We start from the raw sequence: 21221 nt of genomic DNA on the forward strand, positions 1-21221 counted from the left end.
GCCACCGACGTTGCCTCGCGTTTTACCTTACCTTATACAGAACGTACGATTTATACATATATATAATTTATGTCCACACAAACGCGCGTCCGTCTCGTATACCTACGTGTGTATCCTTCTGTGTCGTCCATGTATATAATATACATTTGAAATACATCGTGTACCTATATCTAATTCCTTACCTGCTCCGGCAGCGGTGGAATTGTAAAATAATGATCCACGTTTCCATGCACATTTCTATAAGATTGTCTGAGTTATTTTAACAATTATTCACAAGATATTATTAATAAAAGTCTCAATTATTCGTTGAGTCAGATCAAAACGCGCTCTCAAAATGAAATCCGTGCATTCATTTGCCACGGTATGGGTAGGTAACTACACAGTAAAAAAAAAAAAAATCGTTCCGCCATTTTTGACAATTCTTGTTCGAATCAAAATTCTAATTCTGATTCAAAGATCGCAAAGCAACGAATCGCACGAGCTGATCGATGATTTTCCTACATCTTCGAGTGCGTTATTTTGTTTTTCATTGTACTGAAATTGCCGAAAGGAACTCCTCGTGGTTAAAAATTAAAAAAGGAGGAATAGAATTCCGGACTCGAAGAGTGAAACGCGATCAAAGGGTACTCTTCCCGAGGGTTCTTATTTCGGACGTTTCATCGTGAAAAGACTACAGTAGGTAACGGCGAATGCAGAGCATGCTCGTTATATTGGAATTGTTGTAATCCTTTGTACAGTCGTACTTCAGAACGATTCGATGCACGTCGATCGTTCTATCTATATAATGACGTGGAAAGTTCTTTGTGACGAGCTCCTATCCACGTGAAATTTTTATTCCACCTCCCGAGAGACTTTAAAATATGGACCAGATGATACGGTTGTGAGAGAATCTTTTCTTCGTCTCTCATTGTTAGTTGCACTTTTCATATTTCTAGTCCTGTGAAATTCATGTACGCGTAATCGTTATAAAATATATCATCACAGATATGTTACATGACCTACGTACGTACTTTTTTTTTTTACAGGAGATGTGCAGAAAATTGATCTCTCTCAGAGTTTGATATTAGTTTTCAGCGCGCTTTGTGTTACGAGGTCTTCTAATCTACGTATATTTTCCTAACATCCGTGCAGTTAATATAAAATATAAATTGAATTCGACCGGGATCTGACGAACGGTGCGACGTAATGAGTAAAGTTTGCGAGGTGTGTGTATACAGGTGTGCGTATTATACACGTATACATCTACGTTAAACATAGTTGCTACTTTCGCGAGGGCCGTCATGCACCATCCGCGCGCCTTCGTTCCGCCCGTCATTAATAATCCAAAGAAACTTGAATTACCACGGATTTGATGCGGACGTGCCGAGCTAGGGAAAAATGAATCTTCCTCGATGAAATTTACGGGGAAATATGAACCGCCTGCATCATGCGGGGCTCGGATGAAAAAAAAAAGAAAAAAAAAAAAGCAAAAAACTCCGACCATATCGGAGATTGCAGCCGTTCGTTTATCTCGCGTGATCGAACCGTCCCCGCTTTCGTCAAAATTTCACCCCACCTCGACGACCCGAGGAAATTTCGCGCCGAGCGATGGAACGGTCGAATCATTCCACCTTCTCTTCCGCCGCGGCCGCTCCGGCTGGAAAAGTATCAAGAGCTAACAAAAGTACGAAATCTTACGTACAGATAATGCGGATAAGATCCACGGTCTCGTCGCTGCAGACGCCAAAGATGGAACTGGTCCTTCGACCGACGTCGCTCGCCGTTGCCGATGATTCACCCAGGCGATATTGCATTTTCCCAACCAACCCCTCCGCCCCCGCGCCACCCCGCTACGGGGAAACGGGAAATGTCATTATATTTCCGACATGTGTGCGTGCCTCGAAGGCAAAAAATAAATAATAAAGGATGGAAGAGATATGCCTATAACAAGGACGTAATACGCTCATTTTTCCCTTCGACGTATATCCTAGGAAAATAGTACCCGTTGTACGTATAGTATATATATACATTTTGCGCGAAGAGATCGGGATTGTCGGCAATTTCTCGTGTCCGAAGGAACAAAGGGTAGAGGGTAGTAGAACGTGTATTAAAATTGTTGTTACGGTCATTGTCGTGGAGTTCCTATAGAAAATCGGGGATACGCGAGGTTGGCACCTTCCTGCGACCCCTGACAAAATTTAAACTTCAACGGGATCGTTTTTTCCCCTCCTCCGCCACGAGAACCCCGGTTGTATTCGAAGGGAGAAATTAATATCCCGTTCCGGAATGAAATGAGAAAATGGACCGTCCTCGACCCTTATATTTCGCGATATTTCCCCATCGCGCTATAACCCAGCCTAAAAATGTTCCGAGATCCTAACGCTTATTTACTTTTTCCCCGCATTCTGATTCACCTTATTCACGAACCTCCTCGCGGATTTCCTTTTCCCATTTTATCGGTTTCTCTGGAATTTGCATCTCGATACAAGTTTTTTGGCCCAGATATTTCGAATATTTATCCCGTTACGTAGAGTATTTTCACGAAATGGCTGCAATCGTCGCGCTTTTTAATTTTACCGATTCTCCGCATTGATACGTAAAAAATAACTGAAAATTCTACCTCCGACCCCGTTGTACACGTAGCCGGATGTACCTGCATATCTGTGATGCACGTACCCATGTACCATGTGCACAGTATTTGCGCGAGTATAGGGCACATAGTATATGCCTATAGATGTCACATGTGAAACAATAACTCTTTAGGTACGTACATACATGTACGTACGTATGTCCATAGATCGTATATGACACGTGCGCCGCGGATTTTCGTTGTTATTCGATTTGACACGTTTACCGTTTTTAACTCACGTCTCACTGCAGTTACACATAGACGGTGAAATAATACGTTGTCGCGCTAATAAATTTTTACATTCGAGCTTTATTCGCCGTAATAACGCGCGATATGTTATTGAAAATTCATTCACCTTTCATCCATGTATACGTATCTCGAGAGCAGGAGACGGAGAAGTAGTTTGAAAAAAAAGAAAAGGACGGGTGTATGTTGATGACCGAAACGAGTTCCAAAATGATATGAAAAGATATCACGATGCTGCAGAAAGATGAAAAAGTAATCGCAATTTTTTTTAAATCCTTTTCTGTCTTTATCCTTTTGATATCATGCTGATTTTTTTTGCTTCTCAATCAACCGCGGTGTAGTCGCGATTCCGCATAAACGATATCGACGATGGTCATAGTTACAGAAAAAAAAGAGAAAACGAACTTCGTTGGGAGCTTCTATTTTCTACCTGAACAAAAATACTCATCAGATAGGATGAAGCATCGTTATCCTAATTTTTCTCTATTCTCCAGCGTCTTTTCTATTCTAATTTTCCTCAGTCGTTCTGATGCAATTCTTTTCCTCCCTTCCGTCAAAAATTTAATTTATACGGTTTTTTATCTACGGAACGAAGAGTTATGCATATTATAATTTTTCTTTCAACTTTCCGCTGTTGATTTGGGTATAAATTAATTTCGTCTCTTCAAAAGTCGAAAAAAAAAAAATTATGGAGCTTAAGGGATTAACGCGAAGCTGTATATACCTGTGTAGTTTATGGGCGCGGGGTGCTGAATTAACCGCGAATCCGGGAACTTCCACTTTATTTTTTTATTTTCTATTTTATCCGATCGATATACCATACTTCGTTAGGTAAGATAATTACCATAGCGTGGAATCTTTCGAAATCCCCTAGTTTCTCTTCTTTTTTTTTTGTCCCTTTTTTTTTTCTTCTCTTTGCTCCTCTTTACCCCACTGAACTGCGGGAGGCGTCGAGTAGTCTAGATCAGATAAGACCTTTCCGTACCTCCTTCTCTTCCTTATCCGCCACTTCCTCTTCTTTTTTTTTTTCCTTTTCAACTACTCATCTGCATCTTCAAACTCTACAGAAGCGCCATCACCTCCTCACCAACTTTTCCCCGCTCCACCCCAATTTTCCGACGACGACAATGAACGGGCGAACATTCCACAGCTTAGATTTGAATAATATAATATTACGTAGGGAATTATAAACTTGATAACTTTTGCAACCCTAAATTTCATAACGTCATTTCACCGTTTACAAAATTTCGTTTCTGATGTTTTTTTTCTCCTCCTCTCTACACATGCTTCTTACGTAAATTGTAAAGTTGTCTTCTTTTTTATTTTTTTTCATTTCGTTCACCTTTCTCACGAAGATAGAAAATTGAAATTGAAATTGAAAGAAGAAAAACGCGAAAAACGCGAAAGTATACGAGCGAGATTTTTATCATCCCTTTTCCTATTTTCTTTTCATGTATAAAGGTAGTTGTGAGAGAGAATATTTCCGATAAATGATTATTGGAATACAACTTTTTCTGCACAGACCGGCGGATGGATTTCATCTATTAAAAGTCATGCAAAGGTTATTCTATTTTATTATATTCTTCGTTTTTAGATAATAATTAACGTTTTGCTATCTCTTTTATTGTTGCAGCAAAAATTTCTGATGACGTATGGTTATTTACCGCAAAGTGATCAGGAAACTCAGAGTCTTAGAACCGAAGATCAGCTAATTAATGCCGTCAAGAGTTTACAGGTGAGTGCATGGGATAAAGAAATTTTCAAGCAAACAATGACGACTAATTTATTTCTTCGGGGTGGAACGTCCTCGAAAATATACGGAAATTGTCATACTTTCGAGACGAAGAATAAAAAAAAAAAAATAAAAAAAAAAAGGTTATTTAAATTAACCAACGATGTCACAGAGAAGAAGGTAATTGAGACGTAACGACATAACCGTCCAATTAATTTTTTTGCTCGAAAGAAAATTAAGAAAAAAATAAATAAGAGAGACTGAGATATTGAGAAGGAATGAAAGACATCGCGTGTACTATTTTTCATCGCTCGAGAACTTTCTTTGAATTAATTATCGTTCTGTAATAATTCGCAATTTTTAAAGGTGCAGCTCTTTATATTACTTCCATACCTTCTTCAGTCTTTCATATTAGTTTGATTTACTTGCTTCACTACATTCAATTCACTCGATTCTTTCATAGAATTTCATCTCATTTCTATTCAAGGCATGAATCCTCTTCTCCGTGTGCGCCAAAGAAAACGTAATGAATGGTTTTTCTCGCGCACCGCAGGTACTGAAGATGAATATAATTTTTCTTTCGGCTTTTATTTGGTCGTTTTTCACTTGTAACGTGATTTCGAATGGAAAAGGGAAAATTTGTAGAGAACACAAACGGACGAATAGACAAAAAATCCGCGTGTCGGTGGCGAGAAAGTATCCAAGCGATACAAAAATCGTCGTTCGGTTGGCGATTATATTTTTCAAATGAGAAAATATCTCAAATTCCGTTTCAGAGTTACGGTGGAATTCCCGTAACCGGTGAAATTGACGAGGAAACCAAGCGACTGATGAAATCCCCGCGTTGCGGGTTGGCCGACATACCAGACCCAAGATTCGCAACAAGGTCAAGATTTCGGAGGGGTAACAACAGACAGAAACGATATCTAGTTCGCGGACAGACGTGGAAACACCACAATCTCACGTGGAGGTAAGTTAAACAAAGCAAACGAAAAAACAATATTTAAATAAACACTTCTAGTCGCATTTCGTCGTGAATCATGTTAACAACGAAGTTCGGTTGTTTTTGAAATGCGATGTGTCTCCTGCTGATACAAAGCGATTTTATTGTTCACGCTGCAGATGCATGCCACTTATATCCGCATAGACGTCCTACTCGAATGCACACTTGTAGGTGTATGAAAACGATATTGCATATTTGTACCAATAGTGTAACGTGGAGTAGAGCGCATCGGAAATGCCATTGACATTGTTGGCGCCTCGCCAGTCGCCCAAAACGTTGCCAGAGGCGGGCGGACGTCCCGGAACACTGGAGTGCCCTGAATTAATTTTTTTTTTTTTTTTCATTTTATTTTCGTCAAAGGATGAGTTTTTTTTTTTGTCGTTGTCTCTTCCACGTTAGTTATATAGCTGGTACGTTGTTCTCCTGCGGGTTGGACAAGTAATCCTCGATGATTAAAATTCCGTAACCCGACCGCCGATATTTATTGTTTCAATTTCCTCCCTTTCTTTCTATACACCGTAAGTAATTGTTGTTGGGCTCGATAGACCCCGCGGTAGGGGGATGAGAAATGTAAAATTGAAATATAACCCACTTGATCGCGGTGACTGAGCTGCATTATGCGACGTCGTCGCACCGTGCGGATACTGGAAGACGAGAGAAAGAGGGAAATTTAGGAGAGAAGGGGCTGTTGAAACATTTAACAATGAGGGTAGATGCTAATAGTGGGAAATGTATGACACAAAAACCTGGAACGGGGCTGCTGGAGGTTCGCTCTTTGTCTTCTTATTCTATGCAGTATGATATACGTATAAGTACACATATTTCAGCCGGGATTTTGCATGGAGATGATGTGTCTTTCTTTAGAAACTTATCCTTATGTATACGGTCCATTTATCCTGCGTGTTCGCGCTTTTGCTGAACAGAAATCTTCATCGTCAAGTATACGTAACTCAAATGTATATTTCGAATCATGCGGTGCATGAGATTTCACGCGGTCGCATTTTGCCTTTTGATGAACGCTACGTTCTGTTACTACGGTATATTACTGCGGAATGTGCAGATGTGAACTTGTAGAGAAATTTCGTAAAGAGAAATGAGAGAGTAATTTGAGAAAAAGGAATTCAAAATTTTGTACCAGACTTATTCCGATCGTAATTGATCTTCTCGGATTCAGACTGTACGTAAAAAAAAAAAATAGATTCCTACTTTATTGCGGGGCAATAAAACAGATGTTCTACATAACTTGACGTCGGTAATTTTCGATAAGAAATTGCTTGCAGAAATCTGAATCAGCTTCTGTCGGTGAAGCTAGACCCTGTTTTGCGGTCGGTAATTATTTTTTTTTATCAATAAAAGAGGTTTTTTTGCTTTGTTCTTACTTCAGTGAATTCTAATATTCACGATAACTTTATTTCTTGAAGTTTTGTCGTGTTTTCGAGTTGACGAGAATTTAATTTTTCAAAATTTGTAGTTGGATATTCTTTGTTTCAATTTCCATCGACTTTAGCTCGCGTAGATCAGATGAATTCGTTCCTCCGATGATCCACTTTCCATTGAATCATTTGGACGCCCTCATAGTCTTGGGATTCGCCTATTTTCATTCTAGAGACGTGGCGTTGTTTGCAGTCTCCTTCCACGTCGATCGCTTCAGTTATCGCGACTAGATGATTGATGAGACTTTACGACTTTGTCCATCGTTGGCTTCAACGAACGATAAATAATGTAACCCTCCTCGTTTTCTTTTTCTTCCTTCACTGTTTTTCCACTATATTTATTCAATTTTTCTTCCACGCACTTTTATCATTCCGGATCCGACGAGGAAGCAAAATTACATGGGTAACAATTATCCGGAGAATATCTAAATTGCATGGTACATTTTTCTTCTTCTGTTTCATAATTTTTCTCCCCGCTTAATTTACTTTTTCCTGGGACCCGGTATCTCGTACTCGGAAACTGAATCCCTCGGGACATTCTTATAATATAAATTTGTGTTATACATATAATATGCCTATCAATCAAAGGGGCGGGGTCGTCTTTTCAACAGGCAGCACGTTTCATCGCGCAGGCTATATTGATCGATTGATTTTTTTTTTTTTTCTCCTTTTTTTTCAACGTTTTTCGTTCTTTGTCTTTTTCCCTTCTCTTATTATATTCACCCCTCTAATTATTTTAATTGTCTGAAAAGATAAAGCAAACTGTCGTCTCGGACTCTAAATTAATATATAGGAATTGTAAAGATTCTTAGAAAAAAAAAGAAATTGCGAAGGCGAATGTTGGGAAGCGATAACGATAAGACGAATTTAAATCGTCCACTTCGCTCGGAACTTTGGAGGCTAGAGAAGTAGAAAACAAATATTGAAAATAAAAAGAATTTTTTTTCAAATCCCTTTTAATCCTCCGAACGATGCGGGAGACGCTTTCATCACGCCTTAACACACCTCCCCCTGTGCAGTTGCTCGTCGCGTTCCCGTATTTTCACTGATTGCAATTTTTTCCCCCCCCTCTCTCTTCACCTTCTGTTTTCTCCTAACACCCCTTTCTTTTTTTCTTATTTTATTTTATTTTTATTTTTTCTCTGTTTTAGAACATTTTTTTTCTCTGTTATGTTCCTTGATTATTTGTCCTGTCGGGTGGCAGTAATTCATCTCGCTTTTATTTTTCTTATTCTACTTTCTTCGCTCTCTATTCCTTTTTTTTTTTTTTTTTTTTTTTTTCTCTGTTTTTTTCGTTTCAGTCGATTTTCCACAACCCTCCGCCACCCACCCATCATCGTCGTCTCTATGACTGCAGTTGAGCTTTCCAGTAGTTTTTCCCACTCTCTCCTACCTCTATTTTGAAAGTAACAGAAGTTCACGAATGCGAATAAAATTGCGTTCAAACGTTTCTCGAGATGTTTTTTCGAATTTTTATTTTCACGTATACCTCCCGTGCGTGTGTACGTATATTCGCACATCACATATCACGTACACATACATAGAAAATCGCGGATTAATGAATCTCTCTTCACTTTTACCAACTCGTAATTATTATTTTTTTTTCTTCTCTCCGTCGTTATTATTTATTTGATTTTGTTTTTTTCGCCTCTAATTTTTACCCGCATCGTACCCCCGTCGAACGAACGTGCATTTCGATGATCAGTCTTCATTATAAAGTAGAAAGCTCGCCGGGTATACGCACGCGTTTTTGATTTGAGAGGGGTGATTTTTATTTTGCCTTTTCGTTTTCATTCCCTCAATTCCACTCGATGCGTGGACCTTCTATTAAAAATTTTACACCGCACCTAACACTCTTATTCATTCAGATTGTTAAAGCTGCTCGGTGAACCGCGAACAAAAAAAAAAGATAGAAACGAAAAAAGCGGAGAAATAGAACCAACGGAAATATGCGGCGAAGATTGTACAGAATTATGCGGTTCGTCGTCGAATTGGGAATCAAAAAAACGAATCGTGTGGAAAGTAAATTTTTTTTTTTTTTTTTTTTCTCTCTTCTGGCATCGAGTTTGTCGAGCCGATGATGTTACGTAATGATCGGGCAATTTTTCAAACACGAATATGGAAAATTAGGTAGGCAGGAATAACTACGTGTATAAACCGCATGGGACAAAAGTTGTGGAATTTCTCTACTCGCGGTATTAGTTTATTCGGTATATCGTATAAATGGGGTAATAATTTGGTCGGCAAAACTTCGTTAATTAATAAGCTTGGTTCCAGAACTTTCCCTGTGTTTATATACATAATAATATATTAATACACAGAATATTGAAATAGGACTTATGTATGTGGAATAAATTGTTTCAGTCACGTGTATAGCGTGCAGCAGCTATTACCCACGTTTCGCGGACGATCGATTCATTAATCACATATTTCCGGGATTGACGATATTCTTAAACCGAAAAGGAGGTGTGCGTTCGATGACGAATTTTCGGTCAAATTACGAAATTCCGAAACGCGAGTTCCTCGACCGAACATATTATAGCTACGAACAGAATCAACGGAGATGTCTCGATTTTATTGTCGCTTTTCCGAGCGAAAAATTGGCGACAACTCGATCGTTTCGTCAGGTGGATCGAATCAGTCGGCAGGTTCGGAAAATTCCACGAAACATGTGTGAGCGAAATATTGCGACACAATTGACAATAAATGAAGCCGATGTAATAGAAGGCATGATACGGAGGAGGCGGAAAGCTCCGACGAAAAATTCGATGAAAATGGAAAAAAAAAAACGTTCGCCAAGAATAAAAATAAAAGAGAAGACGTAACGATGAAAAGTGTTTAAATTATACGTATTTATATACATCTCCGATGTTACATACGAAAGAGAAATTCACTTCTCTCTGGAAACGACTTACTTTAACGATAATTCAATTTAAGAACAAAGGCAATCCCAGGTAGGCGGCAGGTGTATAACGAGGGGAGGCTATCTCGTTGATTCGTCCTCTTTTTCTCTCCTTCTCTCTCCCATTCCATTTTCCTTTTTTCTTCTTCTCGAATAAAAAATTAATTTCTCTTTCACTTTCCGTACACCGTACGCCGTACACGGATCATACGGTATACACGACGACCTTTGCTTCGCACGTCCTTCTCAAAATGAACTCGGAAAGCTCGTAGCTTTCAAGCTTTGTTCGCCGTTCCTCCTACGCGCGCCTGGCTATACGTGGGCGTTCACGGGATATGAGAAGATGTACAATTTTTTCAACTACTCTAAGTAAAGTTGTTTTCATCCAAACTGCGCAGCGTATATGTATAATGCAAATGTTGAGGTACGAACTACCGTTTGGTTATATCGCGCGTACGTACGTACGTACATCGCAAAGCTCGTGTACCAAATCTACTTTAGCTGCCAATTGATTACCGGTTAAGTTACCGGCCGCAGGGGATGGAAAACCAATTCGGTTCGTGTGGTATAACCTGAGTTCCAGTTCGTGCTACGTATCCGTACGTACGTACGTACGTATGGGAAATAATCGTACCGTTCCTAATTCTCGGCTGTACCCACCATACCTGTTATGGGGAAATTGGATGAAATCGTCGGTCATTTCCGGCTGGTGCGACGAGGCGAAACATCTCCCTCTTTGATCGGTATAGATCACGGTAGACGTTATTCTCTTCTCCCTAATCAGCTCGACGAGGAAACGCAGAAATTACGAGGTCGTGCCGGGCTTCGAAAGATAGAGCCTTTCTCGCCATGATATTCCTATGTATAGCTATACGTATTCAGCTTTAAAAGCACACAACGTCGTTACTTTCTTTATGGCTTAGGCCTTTCATTGCCGACATGCGATATAATTCCACTTATCCACTCCTGCGCACGGAAGGGTCGAATTCTAGGTGAGAGTGGCGAAAGAATTCTCCTCGTTTTTGTTTTCTTTTTTCTTTTTTTTTTTTTTTTCGCTTTGCTTCTTTACGTTCTCTTCGTTTTTTCGTCCCTCCTCCGCTTCTTTCTCTGGCGGCGTTTCTCGCGCAGCTTTTAAGATAAATTAGGGATCTGGAAGAGCACGGGCAATTAGGAAAGCTCCCACCGACATTCCGAACACCTATCAGCTCGCACGCTGTTCGCGGTGGTTTTTTTTTTTTCGTATCGATATATTCGAACGTTGAATAAAGTCGTCGTATTCTCGTAGGCATTGCTTTGACGAGGGTAGGCAGAAGTATGTATAGTTTACGGCATAATTAAGCGCGTTTTAAGCCGGTTGCTGTATGTGGTAGTTACGCGTGGTTTGTTGGAAAATTGCGTGATGTTGCGGACGTTGAAGCATTAACATCGGTTGTTGGAAGTAAAATTATCCGAAGGTAAATGTTTGGCTTCGTCTTCCGAGGCTTGGTTTCGGAGTTTGACCTTCCGCGAGCGAGCTTTATGTACAGGGCAAACTTACACAGACCCCCAGCTTTGTTATTGGACGCTTTCGCGAGTTTATCGATCGCTCGATCGTTCCAAAACATCTTTCAAATTCGATAAGAACAATCCTCCTCAATCGCCGTAACAATATCTCCCGGAAATCAATTTCGATTTCTCGCCGCTCTTTTTTTTTTTTCTTTACTTTTCCTCCTACTGCACGACCTCACAGTTCTCCTAATAAAACTTACTTAGCTTCGCTCAACAGCGACGCGAACTCGACGTTATTTAGCTACTCGGTCCTCTTACTCTACCCATACACCAAGGAGGTTATAATTTTAGTTGCCCCCTCCAGGTTTACCCCCGTGATACCCGTGGAACCCGAGCGTGTACAGTTGTCGCCCCGGAGGACTAAGACCTTAAGAATTTATCGGACACAAATCTTTTCTCATCCTTTTTATCCAAGAATGGGCGAGGAAAGGGAGGAATAATAGAGGAAGCAAGGAGGGGCGGGAGGGAGAGGACGGGGGCTCGCGGACGGGGTTTAAGGATATAAATTGAAGGTGAAGCGAGAGAGGAATGGAGGACCGTCTGCACCGCATTGCAGGGTGTACGGGATCCGTAGCGGAAAAGGCATGAGATCCCCACAGGAATCCTCGCGTTCGGCAGCGTGCAGACGCGAACTGGAAGACCGTTTCCAGTGGGTATGATATATACATATATATATATATATACGCCACTGGGAGTCCCGGAGATCCCGAAGGATTTTCCGTGCGCGCATAGATATAATAAGGGTATACGAAATGAGAGAAATGTCGCGTGCGGCGAGAAAGAGGAAATTCATATACATATAATCCCATGACTACGCTCGGCGTTTACATCCAGTTGGGTGAAATTAATGTACAGCGAAACTAATTATAACGTTAAAACGATCACGTTGGATAACGAGATTTTCTACCGAAACGAAATTGTTTGACTCAATTTGTGAACTTATTCCGAAGAATGGAGTGAATTTTTAATCACATCCCCGCGCGCGCGGTTCGCAGTTCGAAACTGTACAGCTTCGGATAGTGGGTTACGTTCTTTCAATTATCGTTGCAACGTTGAACTCGTAGTTTGTGTTAGATTTCGGTCGAACTTTCAAACCACCCCGAATTAGCCGCGTTATTATGCTAGGTATAAAAGTGATTGATGAGAACCACCCTATGGACGCCGGTTTATATATATATATATATACGTGGCGTCCAGTTTTGATAAATTCACCGCAATGTAATCATCGTAGCGGAAATTATCGTCTGTCCGGAGATAAAACGAAAAATGAATCACGTCGAACGCGCGCTGTACGATTCGTGCACTCCGATTGTTGAAAATAGATTCTTGTTTGTTTTTCTTCCATTTTTTTTCAGTATTTTTTCTTTCTTCTTTCGTCCAACAATTCATTTGAAAGAGACCTCGATCGAAGGTACGAATAGTTGGATCGCTCCTCCCGATTCTTTGTTATTATTTTCGAACAGGTAAGCGTGTTCGATATCGCTACGGATTGATCAAAGTTGCGCGCGGCCTCTCGTCGATGGGAATAAACGGCGTATTCCGCGTACATAACAGTGCGTACGGGACGCGTATTTGCATGCGGGCCGCATGACCATAGGTGGGTACGCTGTACCGGGAATAGGAGGAAAACGGGGGTTGGAGGTGGCGGTAAACTGAAACGACTATTATTAACGACCTACAGAGAAACGAGCACCCTGCGAGCTCGTTCTGTTCCCCATACCAATAAATAAACTAGGACACCGATCGATGCGTTGTCTCCTCTCGCAAGTTGTCTATTCGTCGTTTCTCTATTCTTCACCGAAAACCGAAAATTAACAAACGCGTATTCTTTTTGATTTTGGAGTTTTTTGTTGTTTTTTCCTACGATTTGGAACATGACTCCGCAATTCCTCGATAATAATTTACCCTCGTGTTCAGTTTGTATTTCAATAACATTTATGTACAGTTATTGAAATTTTAGTTTAAGCCAAATTAAATACGAAGCGATCAGACCCCCGGGCACGACACTTGCTTCGGGGCTCGCAGATGACGCAATTATCCTTTTCATGACTCGGAATACGTATCCGAACTTATGCAGACGTATATTAATTTTCGGTCACGTATTATATAACGTAAACGAACGAGTTGGATTTCACCCGATGTTATGTGTATCTAATGGCTTTAGCCGGAAATCCGTACGCTCGTGTATTAATACAAACGTATCAATCGGAGTGATCACGATGCAGGTGATAAATTTCGACGATTCACGGGGTCCTGTTATTGTAATAAGGTTATAATATCGTCAGAGACGCGAGGGCGGGCGGGACGGGCCCCACCCTTCCGTCGAATACTAGCGACTGGAGACGCGTGTATTTTCTATCCATTGTTTTGCAACAAATGGAAGCTGACAAGGTGGCGCCAGTTATTTACGCCTCGTACAGTGCACGGCTGAGAGAAACAGAGGCGGTTGTTCGTCGCCCGCGTATTGTCTCGCTGATTCCCTTTTCCGTTTCGGCGTTACCTCAGGGGGTGGCTGCAAACCACTTCGCAGACGTTCACCAGAAACGGCGTAAGCGGGGCGCGTCCCGGTAGTAACGCCAAGCCCTGACTCGCTTGAAATTCCAGATCCGCCAATAATCCTTCGTAGTCTCGCCTCAAGGACGAAGAAGGGAACGAAAGAGGAAGAGTAAGAAGGAGGAGAAGGAGGGGTGGGGGCGGCGGGGGGGCGGGGTGCCCGTTAACGCGTTTCCCGTGAAACTCTCGTATTAGCAAAGTGGTTGGAACAGCTTTTTATATTTATTCTTTTTTACTTCCTTCCATCCTTATGCCGTTGAAGGAGAAAGAGGTACTTTTCCCATCCCACGTCGCACGTTTTCTCCACTCTTTCGCGTGTTTAACGGGAGCCATCTCTTCATTCCCGCCTCTTCGATAGCTCTCTCGAGAGGGAGAGAAAAAGCTGCCCTCTAGCGCTCTCGCTTTCTGATATCTTCCTTTTATCCATATATCCTTGGTTTACATATTTCATTATATTATTCTCATTGGACTTCGAACCCCTTTCCGTCTCTCACATTTCATTCATTTATTCGTCGATCGCACGAACCAGTTTTCGGATATTCGCTGAGAGATTGCCGATCAGTCGACGACGAGTCAGAAAATTTCAGCAGAATTCGGTACGGGGATCGGGGAATTTACCCAACAACTCGGCACTCCCGGATTCGTCACTTCCGCGTGGAACTCGAGAAAACTGAAATCGGTGCTTGAATTGAGACGGTGATTGTTTTTTTTTTCTTTTTTTTCCCCTCGTCTTTTCTCACTTTCGTCTCATTCGTGCAGTCTTTCTTATGCACCCACGAGTCAAAGTTTGCGCGACGAAAAAACGAGGAGGGAAATAAAATGAAGAAAAAGGAGTCACAGTCTCCGACTTCCGCTCCTCGATCTTTTTTTCAACAGCTTCTCCTTTTTTCGGATCAACTTTTCGCAGCTGCTTATATTACGTCATCTTTGAAAATACACGTACTCGTGAAAACGTTGAAAACTTGTCGGATATAATCTGGGATGCAATCGACGGAACGCAGGTACCGAAAGCCACCTGATAAACGTCCGTTCTGTCGGATCAAATCATCGAAAATTTTTTGGCTAAAAAGGTCTCCGGAAATTTGTCGAGGTCGTTGACATCTTGGAATAAGGGCGTGTAACGCGACCGGTATATAATGCGAAACGGGGTGTACGTAGCGGTATATGTGTACAGGTAAGTCGTATCATGTACAATGTGGATAGAGTGAAGATGGAAGAGACTTTGCATAGAATCTAGGCGTCTAATAACGCGACGTGGGGTGGCGTCGCCAAGTAAAGTGTTTGTTGAAAGCCTCGCGGAAAAGTTTTAGATGGTAGAGCTTTCCTTGAAGAAAGTAAAATAAAAGGAGAGAGAAACAAAGAGGGAGAAGGAGAGTGTTTTCATTCATATACGTCGAGTTCATTTTTAGATATATGTATAGATACGTAATACATATAATGTATATATTAATCTACCGATTTTAAAATACCGACGTTCGCACTTGTCTCGAATTGAAGTAGCTGATGGGGAAAAAGATTTCATCCGTGACAACGAAAATCGAACGATCTCAAAGTGCTTCGATTGGAAATTCGTAGTTCCCGTGATTTTGGTCCCCGAGGATGTGAAGTTTTTAGAAATACGAAGAGACGGAACGTGTGACGTGATTGTTTGCTTGTTGATCGAAAAAGAAAATCTGTCTTATCTAGACCTGGGAGCTCCATAATCGTACCTGCGTTTTCCATTTTTTCGCTTTTCTTTCGACGAAACTTCGAAGACAATCGTCTACGGTTCGATCCCTCGGGATCAAAAAGAGTTACGAGGTACAGCGTAGGTGTATACGTATAGCCTGGTAAATATACAGGATGGCCAAAGAGAATTTATAAACTTTTAAATCAATTTTGAAATATAAAAAAAAAAAAATACTTACTTCTTGACCGAGGAGCATAATATGTACTTGAAAAAAAAAGTTGAAAAAAAAATTGTTGGCAGAATGACGAGCATGTGAATTTTTATGGCCACTTCTTAACAGATTTTTCAAAAGCCAATCTAGACAGCCGTAATTTATAAACTCCGATTGATATCGGATGAAAAATTATTATCCCGGTATTGAATTTTCAAAATCGCAGACGTCCAGATTTTTTCAAAGTCCTACGAGTAACCTGCAATATCAAACTTTCCCCCCCCCAACCCCTTCGAAAGAAAGGAAAAGTTTGACGAAGTCAGTCAGTTGGCTAATTCTTTTTCCCTTGCCACCTTGTATATTTGTTGCCGCAAACTAGAGATTAATATGTCCGAGGTATATATTTAGAAATCTTCCAAGAAAATTCGACTTTGTCTATTTCTCGTTCAAGTTTTTACATAGATATATATATATTTTCTTCGTCGTTGTCATCTGCATTCCCCGCGGTGCTTTCGCGCAGCTTTTTAACTTTGACAACCCATCATAAATAAAGTTTAGTCTCCGTTTTCCTTTACTTTTTCTTTTTACACCAAGTTCATAAATATATCCATACACACCATTTATATACTGTGTATACTCAAAGACACTGCGGTACGTACTTACACTTCGTCGAACTCTAATAACTAATTAATAATTCTCCACTACTTTGAGCTCTTCGATGTTCTTCGCTAAGTTGTTCGATAACAATTAACGAATTTCACTGTTGGTAAGAAGAAAAAAATACATAACGAATAAACGGTTGACAAAAAGATGATGTAGGTTAGGTTACATATTTGGCGTTACACGTGTCGGGTCAGGTTGTAGTAAGTTTTTCGGAAGACCGAATACGTCGCTGCAGCGCGGTCCGCGTATCGCGAGGACTCGGTCATCTAGGTATACCTATGTATGACACAGGTACTCCCTCGGTATATACCTAAGATACATACACGTCGAAAAGGGAGTAGATGCAAACAAGCGCCTAAGACAATAGATTGTGTGCGGAATGGGGAGTCATGAGTATATATGCGGGCAGGGCGAGTGGCGCGGATCGTTCTATCGGTCTGTTTATCTCGGTCTCTCGGTCTTTCGATCTGTCGGTCGGCCATGATGACAGCTGGAGAGGATTTCGAGTAACATCGTCGTACAGTACCCATGTATACCGGGTATATCGCGTTGTCCTCAGCCTGCGGATGGAGGGTGACAATTCCAGCCAATCATATCCTGAGACCACTTCTCTCTTTGCAATATACTCACCGAGAACTTCACTCCCCTCTCTCTGTACATATATATGTATACATACATATATGTACCTATACACGTAGGTATATACTTATAGACCTGCTGTCTATATCTGCACTCCGCGTGTACGTAACACACCTTACTCATACGTACACCTATGGGTAATGTTTGAAGCCCTTGATAGAGGCCAGTACTCTATGCGGTACTTGAAATCCACTCGATATGAAGCGCGAACTTGATTGTCGGAACAATAGAATTATTATCATTATCCTCGCTCATTCATCGTTATCGTCGTCACAGTCATCGTCATCGTCGTTGTCATCTCATTATTGTACATCGGACAATGAATGTAATTGGTGAAGTGGCGACGACGGCAGGTGGATCCGATGACAACGATAACGATAATGATTTTTAATTGATAAGAGCGTCACATTTCCGCAAAATTCTATTTTCAAAATAAACGGTAACATCGATGCACGTACGAATGCTCGCACACGTGTACAGGTGCGTCAATCGAGTCAGAATTTGACGCCCTTGTGTAATTGTAGGTACAGGTGGTATAGTTTGTTCAAACCTATACCTACGGCCACCTGTACCTTTCGTGATGCAATTATATTTCATCGGTCCGGTTTGATTGCCCGGCCGCGTAGGAAATCCAGGCAAACAAAAGGAAAATGAAAAGTGAAAACTCTTATCGGATTTGACGTCGACGCGCCGCATTTCGTCCTGGACTTTCCCCCTCTGTCGACGTGTGACGCTCGCGTGTGCAAGTCGAGAAATCAACGAACGAGTCTCCTGTCCGTTAATTGCTATTGCCGTAGTCCTAACGATTCGGAATTGAAGGAATTCTCGCTTGATATGATACGTAAATATCGCATGAGCAAAAATAATATGACTGAAGAATTTTCGGCGAAAGCTAAAGCCGACGCTGGAATGAGTCCAAAATTTGCAATTAGACAAAATTTGTCGATTGCTGTTACAGGAGAGAAAGAAGAGCCAAAAAACAGATCACAGATTGTATCGCAACTTTTCACATACAGCCATTGGTTAATTTTTCTGTCGCCGGATGAAATGAATGATGGCATAAAAAAAAAAAAGAAATATAGAAAAGAGAAAAGCAAAATGGCCGGTGTTATTTTTTTCACATACTATATACGTGAATATCGTCCGTACAGATAACGCACGTTTATATTTTATTTTATTTTAAATTTGGAAAAAAAATTTAATTCGAGTTTATAGCCGCATCTGTTGAACGCGTATAGGTCAGCAGCGGTACAACAGGCCCGGGGGTGGATCGTTCATGACTATAATCGGACCTATATTTCCACATAATGCCTTATACACCCTCGTTCGTCCTTCGCGCTGACATTATATGCGGGGAAAATGTCGGGCGTTGGGGTCGGTTACACCGATAAACGACGTTCGCTGTCCTCCTCTTCCTTTTAGGTGTCCATTTTTTATTTGTTTTTCACTTTTACTCCTTTTCCTTCGGACACACGAACCCCCCGCGACGTATTCGTTCTCCGTTATTTTTGTCAAATTGATGATAGCGCACCGTGAAATAAAATCTATAAAATAAACGAACGAATATATAGAAAAATGGCTCGATATTTTCAACGTTTTTTAACTCGTCGTCCGAAAACTCACCCAGTTATCGACCGTCGATGAATTATTTATTCGATCGTTGTAAACAAAATAAAACAAATAATGAGACCGATGCACGTGTACCTAATCAGATATTATGCAATAAATTTTGAAAGACGGATAAAATAAATATCCGAGATACCATATAACGATGAACGAGCAGACCTTTTTTCTTGGAAATATTTTATCGTTTTATTAATATGTTTAATTTTTTTCTGAAATAACAAAGAATAAAGTCTGCTAAATTTCGTTGAAGCGCGTGCCAATTTTCGCAGCTGTACAAGGTTACATTCAAAAATTTATCCTTCCGAAGTGTACGAGGATCGTGAATGGGATATATTGAGGATTGTTCGTGGGACGGGAGCTCGAGGGCTTATATTCCTCCACTTTTCTTCGTGTGGTATGTGTACCGAGTACACCTACAGGACTCGATTTATGTGGGTTTGCCGCCCGCAGGGATCCCCGAAAAACATGTAGGTATATTACGGCGGTATAGATACAACGGCCAGTGTTGGTCTGTTTTCTGAAGGAAGGCATGCTCGCCCTCTTAAAACTTAAACGTTTTCAACCAAAGAACCGAAAATTCGAGACCAAAAACCATCGACATCTGGTTTTGCCTCGTACGTACGACGTACCAACGCTGTAGGTATAAAATAGTCTGGCTTTTTGCCTCGGTGTATACCGATGCGTGGGGAAAAGGTTGTCTGGAAGTTGTAAAAACAGATTTTTTACAATACGCGCTTCTGTATACGTACCGCGCCGGGGCATTTCTCGCCAATTCGATCACGGAAACGAATCTTTTTTTCAACGCTTTTTCAAATTTCACCATCGCATAAGAACGTGAATGGATCGAGAAAAAAAAAAACATTAAAAATAAAAACTCTCGAGCGTATATAAATGTATAAGTGAATTCGTCGTGTGACCGAATGTCGAACCTTGTTAATCGAATCCGTCGGATTATCCACGTTACAAAAGTGAATTGGGTTCGATTTAGATACCGGGAGTTTTTTGGCCGCACGGTTACGTATATATGTAATACATATAATTACATCTATATACCTACCTGGCGCCATTTGACGGGCGGGATTGATTTCTTCGTTATCGTATCCGGCCGGTCTTATAAACCGACCTACCGGTTAAATTGCCAGTTACCGATATAAATGGCCGATTTCGGGATTTATTGGACGAAATAAAAGTGTAGCCTCGCTCAGGGAAAAACGTGTATACATAGGTATACATTATCAGCTTTCACTCTCTTTCGAGATAAAAAAAAAACAAAATAGAAAAAAAAGTAAAAAACAAATAAATACCTTTTTCCTGAATTTATGCCACAGGTTTTACCCTCTCTTCCAGCAGTTCAGTTAACGCTTCAAGCCGATTTTCCCTGGTTTTCTGCATGCTCGTCGTTATTCGTTTTCCCCTGTGCAATACACGCGCGTACGTACAGCGAGTCCCTGTTTTCCCTGCGCTACTTTTTCTCCCGTTTTTATTCGACCTTTTTTTTTTTTTTCCCCTTTTGCGAGAAATCTACCTACAACCGCAGCTGCACCGCGATACTACGACGATCGTCGCGTGGTACGCAAATATATGCGGAGGATCGGATCTTTCTTCTCGTATACCTACACCACGGTCGCAAACCGCTCCTTCGAAAGAGCTTGAAAAAGAAAATGGCTCCGCGAACGATTCGTGTAAGCTAACGGACTTTTTATCATCTCGTCTCCGGTATCGTCGTCTTTTATTATTTTATAATTTTATCGTTTTACAGACGGTCTGCATATGTATTATTTTTATACCTGTAACGGGCACGAGTCGATGTACGTACACGTATCACACTGTACATGCACGTATGTTATACGTATACGTATACACCGACGCAATGTTGAGAACATCGGCGGGAATCCGACGTCGGATGTCGAGCGACGGACGACTTCTGAATTATACGTACGATGTATATCGGTTCGATTGAGACCTCGTTTCACGCCGGATTTAACGTCATCTTAATTAATCTCGACTCTTCCCTCTGTATAATCTGGGGGACAAAGCTCCCCCTCCCCCTGAGCGCTAATGCAAAATGTGTATATAGGTATACATGTGGCAGGTATTATATCAAGGATGCGATTCGTTCGTATAATTCTTACAGGCGAAAATCTCATTTCTTTATTATACGGAAGATATACGATCGAATGGTGTATATAGGTATATAAAAACATATTATTAAATATCATCAATTGAAGAATGGATTCTGAAGAGGTTGGTATTATACAGGCGAATAATATAAGTTAAAGTCAACGTCGCGGCGCGGCGGTCGGATTTGTAACTCGAGATACAGAAATGAATGGAAATTAAATGAAACTCGAGCTGAAAGCTATTTGTTACGATTAATACAATAATGCG

The 21221-nt window shown here is 40.9% G+C and overlaps 1 protein-coding gene and 1 long non-coding RNA gene across 3 annotated transcripts in view; one reads left to right on the forward strand and one right to left on the reverse strand.

Annotated features, from left to right (window-relative positions):
- The window catches only part of LOC125500396, a 41878-nt gene extending 21326 nt beyond the window's left edge, over positions 1-20552 (reverse strand). The window contains exon 1 of one of the 2 annotated variants that reach the window (XR_007277770.1): positions 20138-20552. This is a non-coding gene — a long non-coding RNA (uncharacterized LOC125500396). Of the gene's footprint in view, positions 1-9937; positions 10242-20137 lie in introns of those variants that run through there. The other variant, XR_007277769.1, reaches the window with a different exon arrangement.
- The window catches only part of LOC105691801 (matrix metalloproteinase-2-like), a 124586-nt gene that overhangs the window by 36534 nt on the left and 66831 nt on the right, over positions 1-21221 (forward strand). The window contains exons 3-4 of the mRNA XM_048653305.1: positions 4488-4589; positions 5363-5556. Of these exons, the coding sequence (XP_048509262.1) occupies positions 4488-4589; positions 5363-5556 (296 nt within the window). The remainder of the gene's footprint in view (positions 1-4487; positions 4590-5362; positions 5557-21221) is intronic.

Source organism: Athalia rosae, chromosome 3 (genome assembly GCF_917208135.1).
Source record: "Athalia rosae chromosome 3, iyAthRosa1.1, whole genome shotgun sequence".
Classification (NCBI taxonomy): Eukaryota; Metazoa; Arthropoda; class Insecta; order Hymenoptera; family Athaliidae; genus Athalia; species Athalia rosae.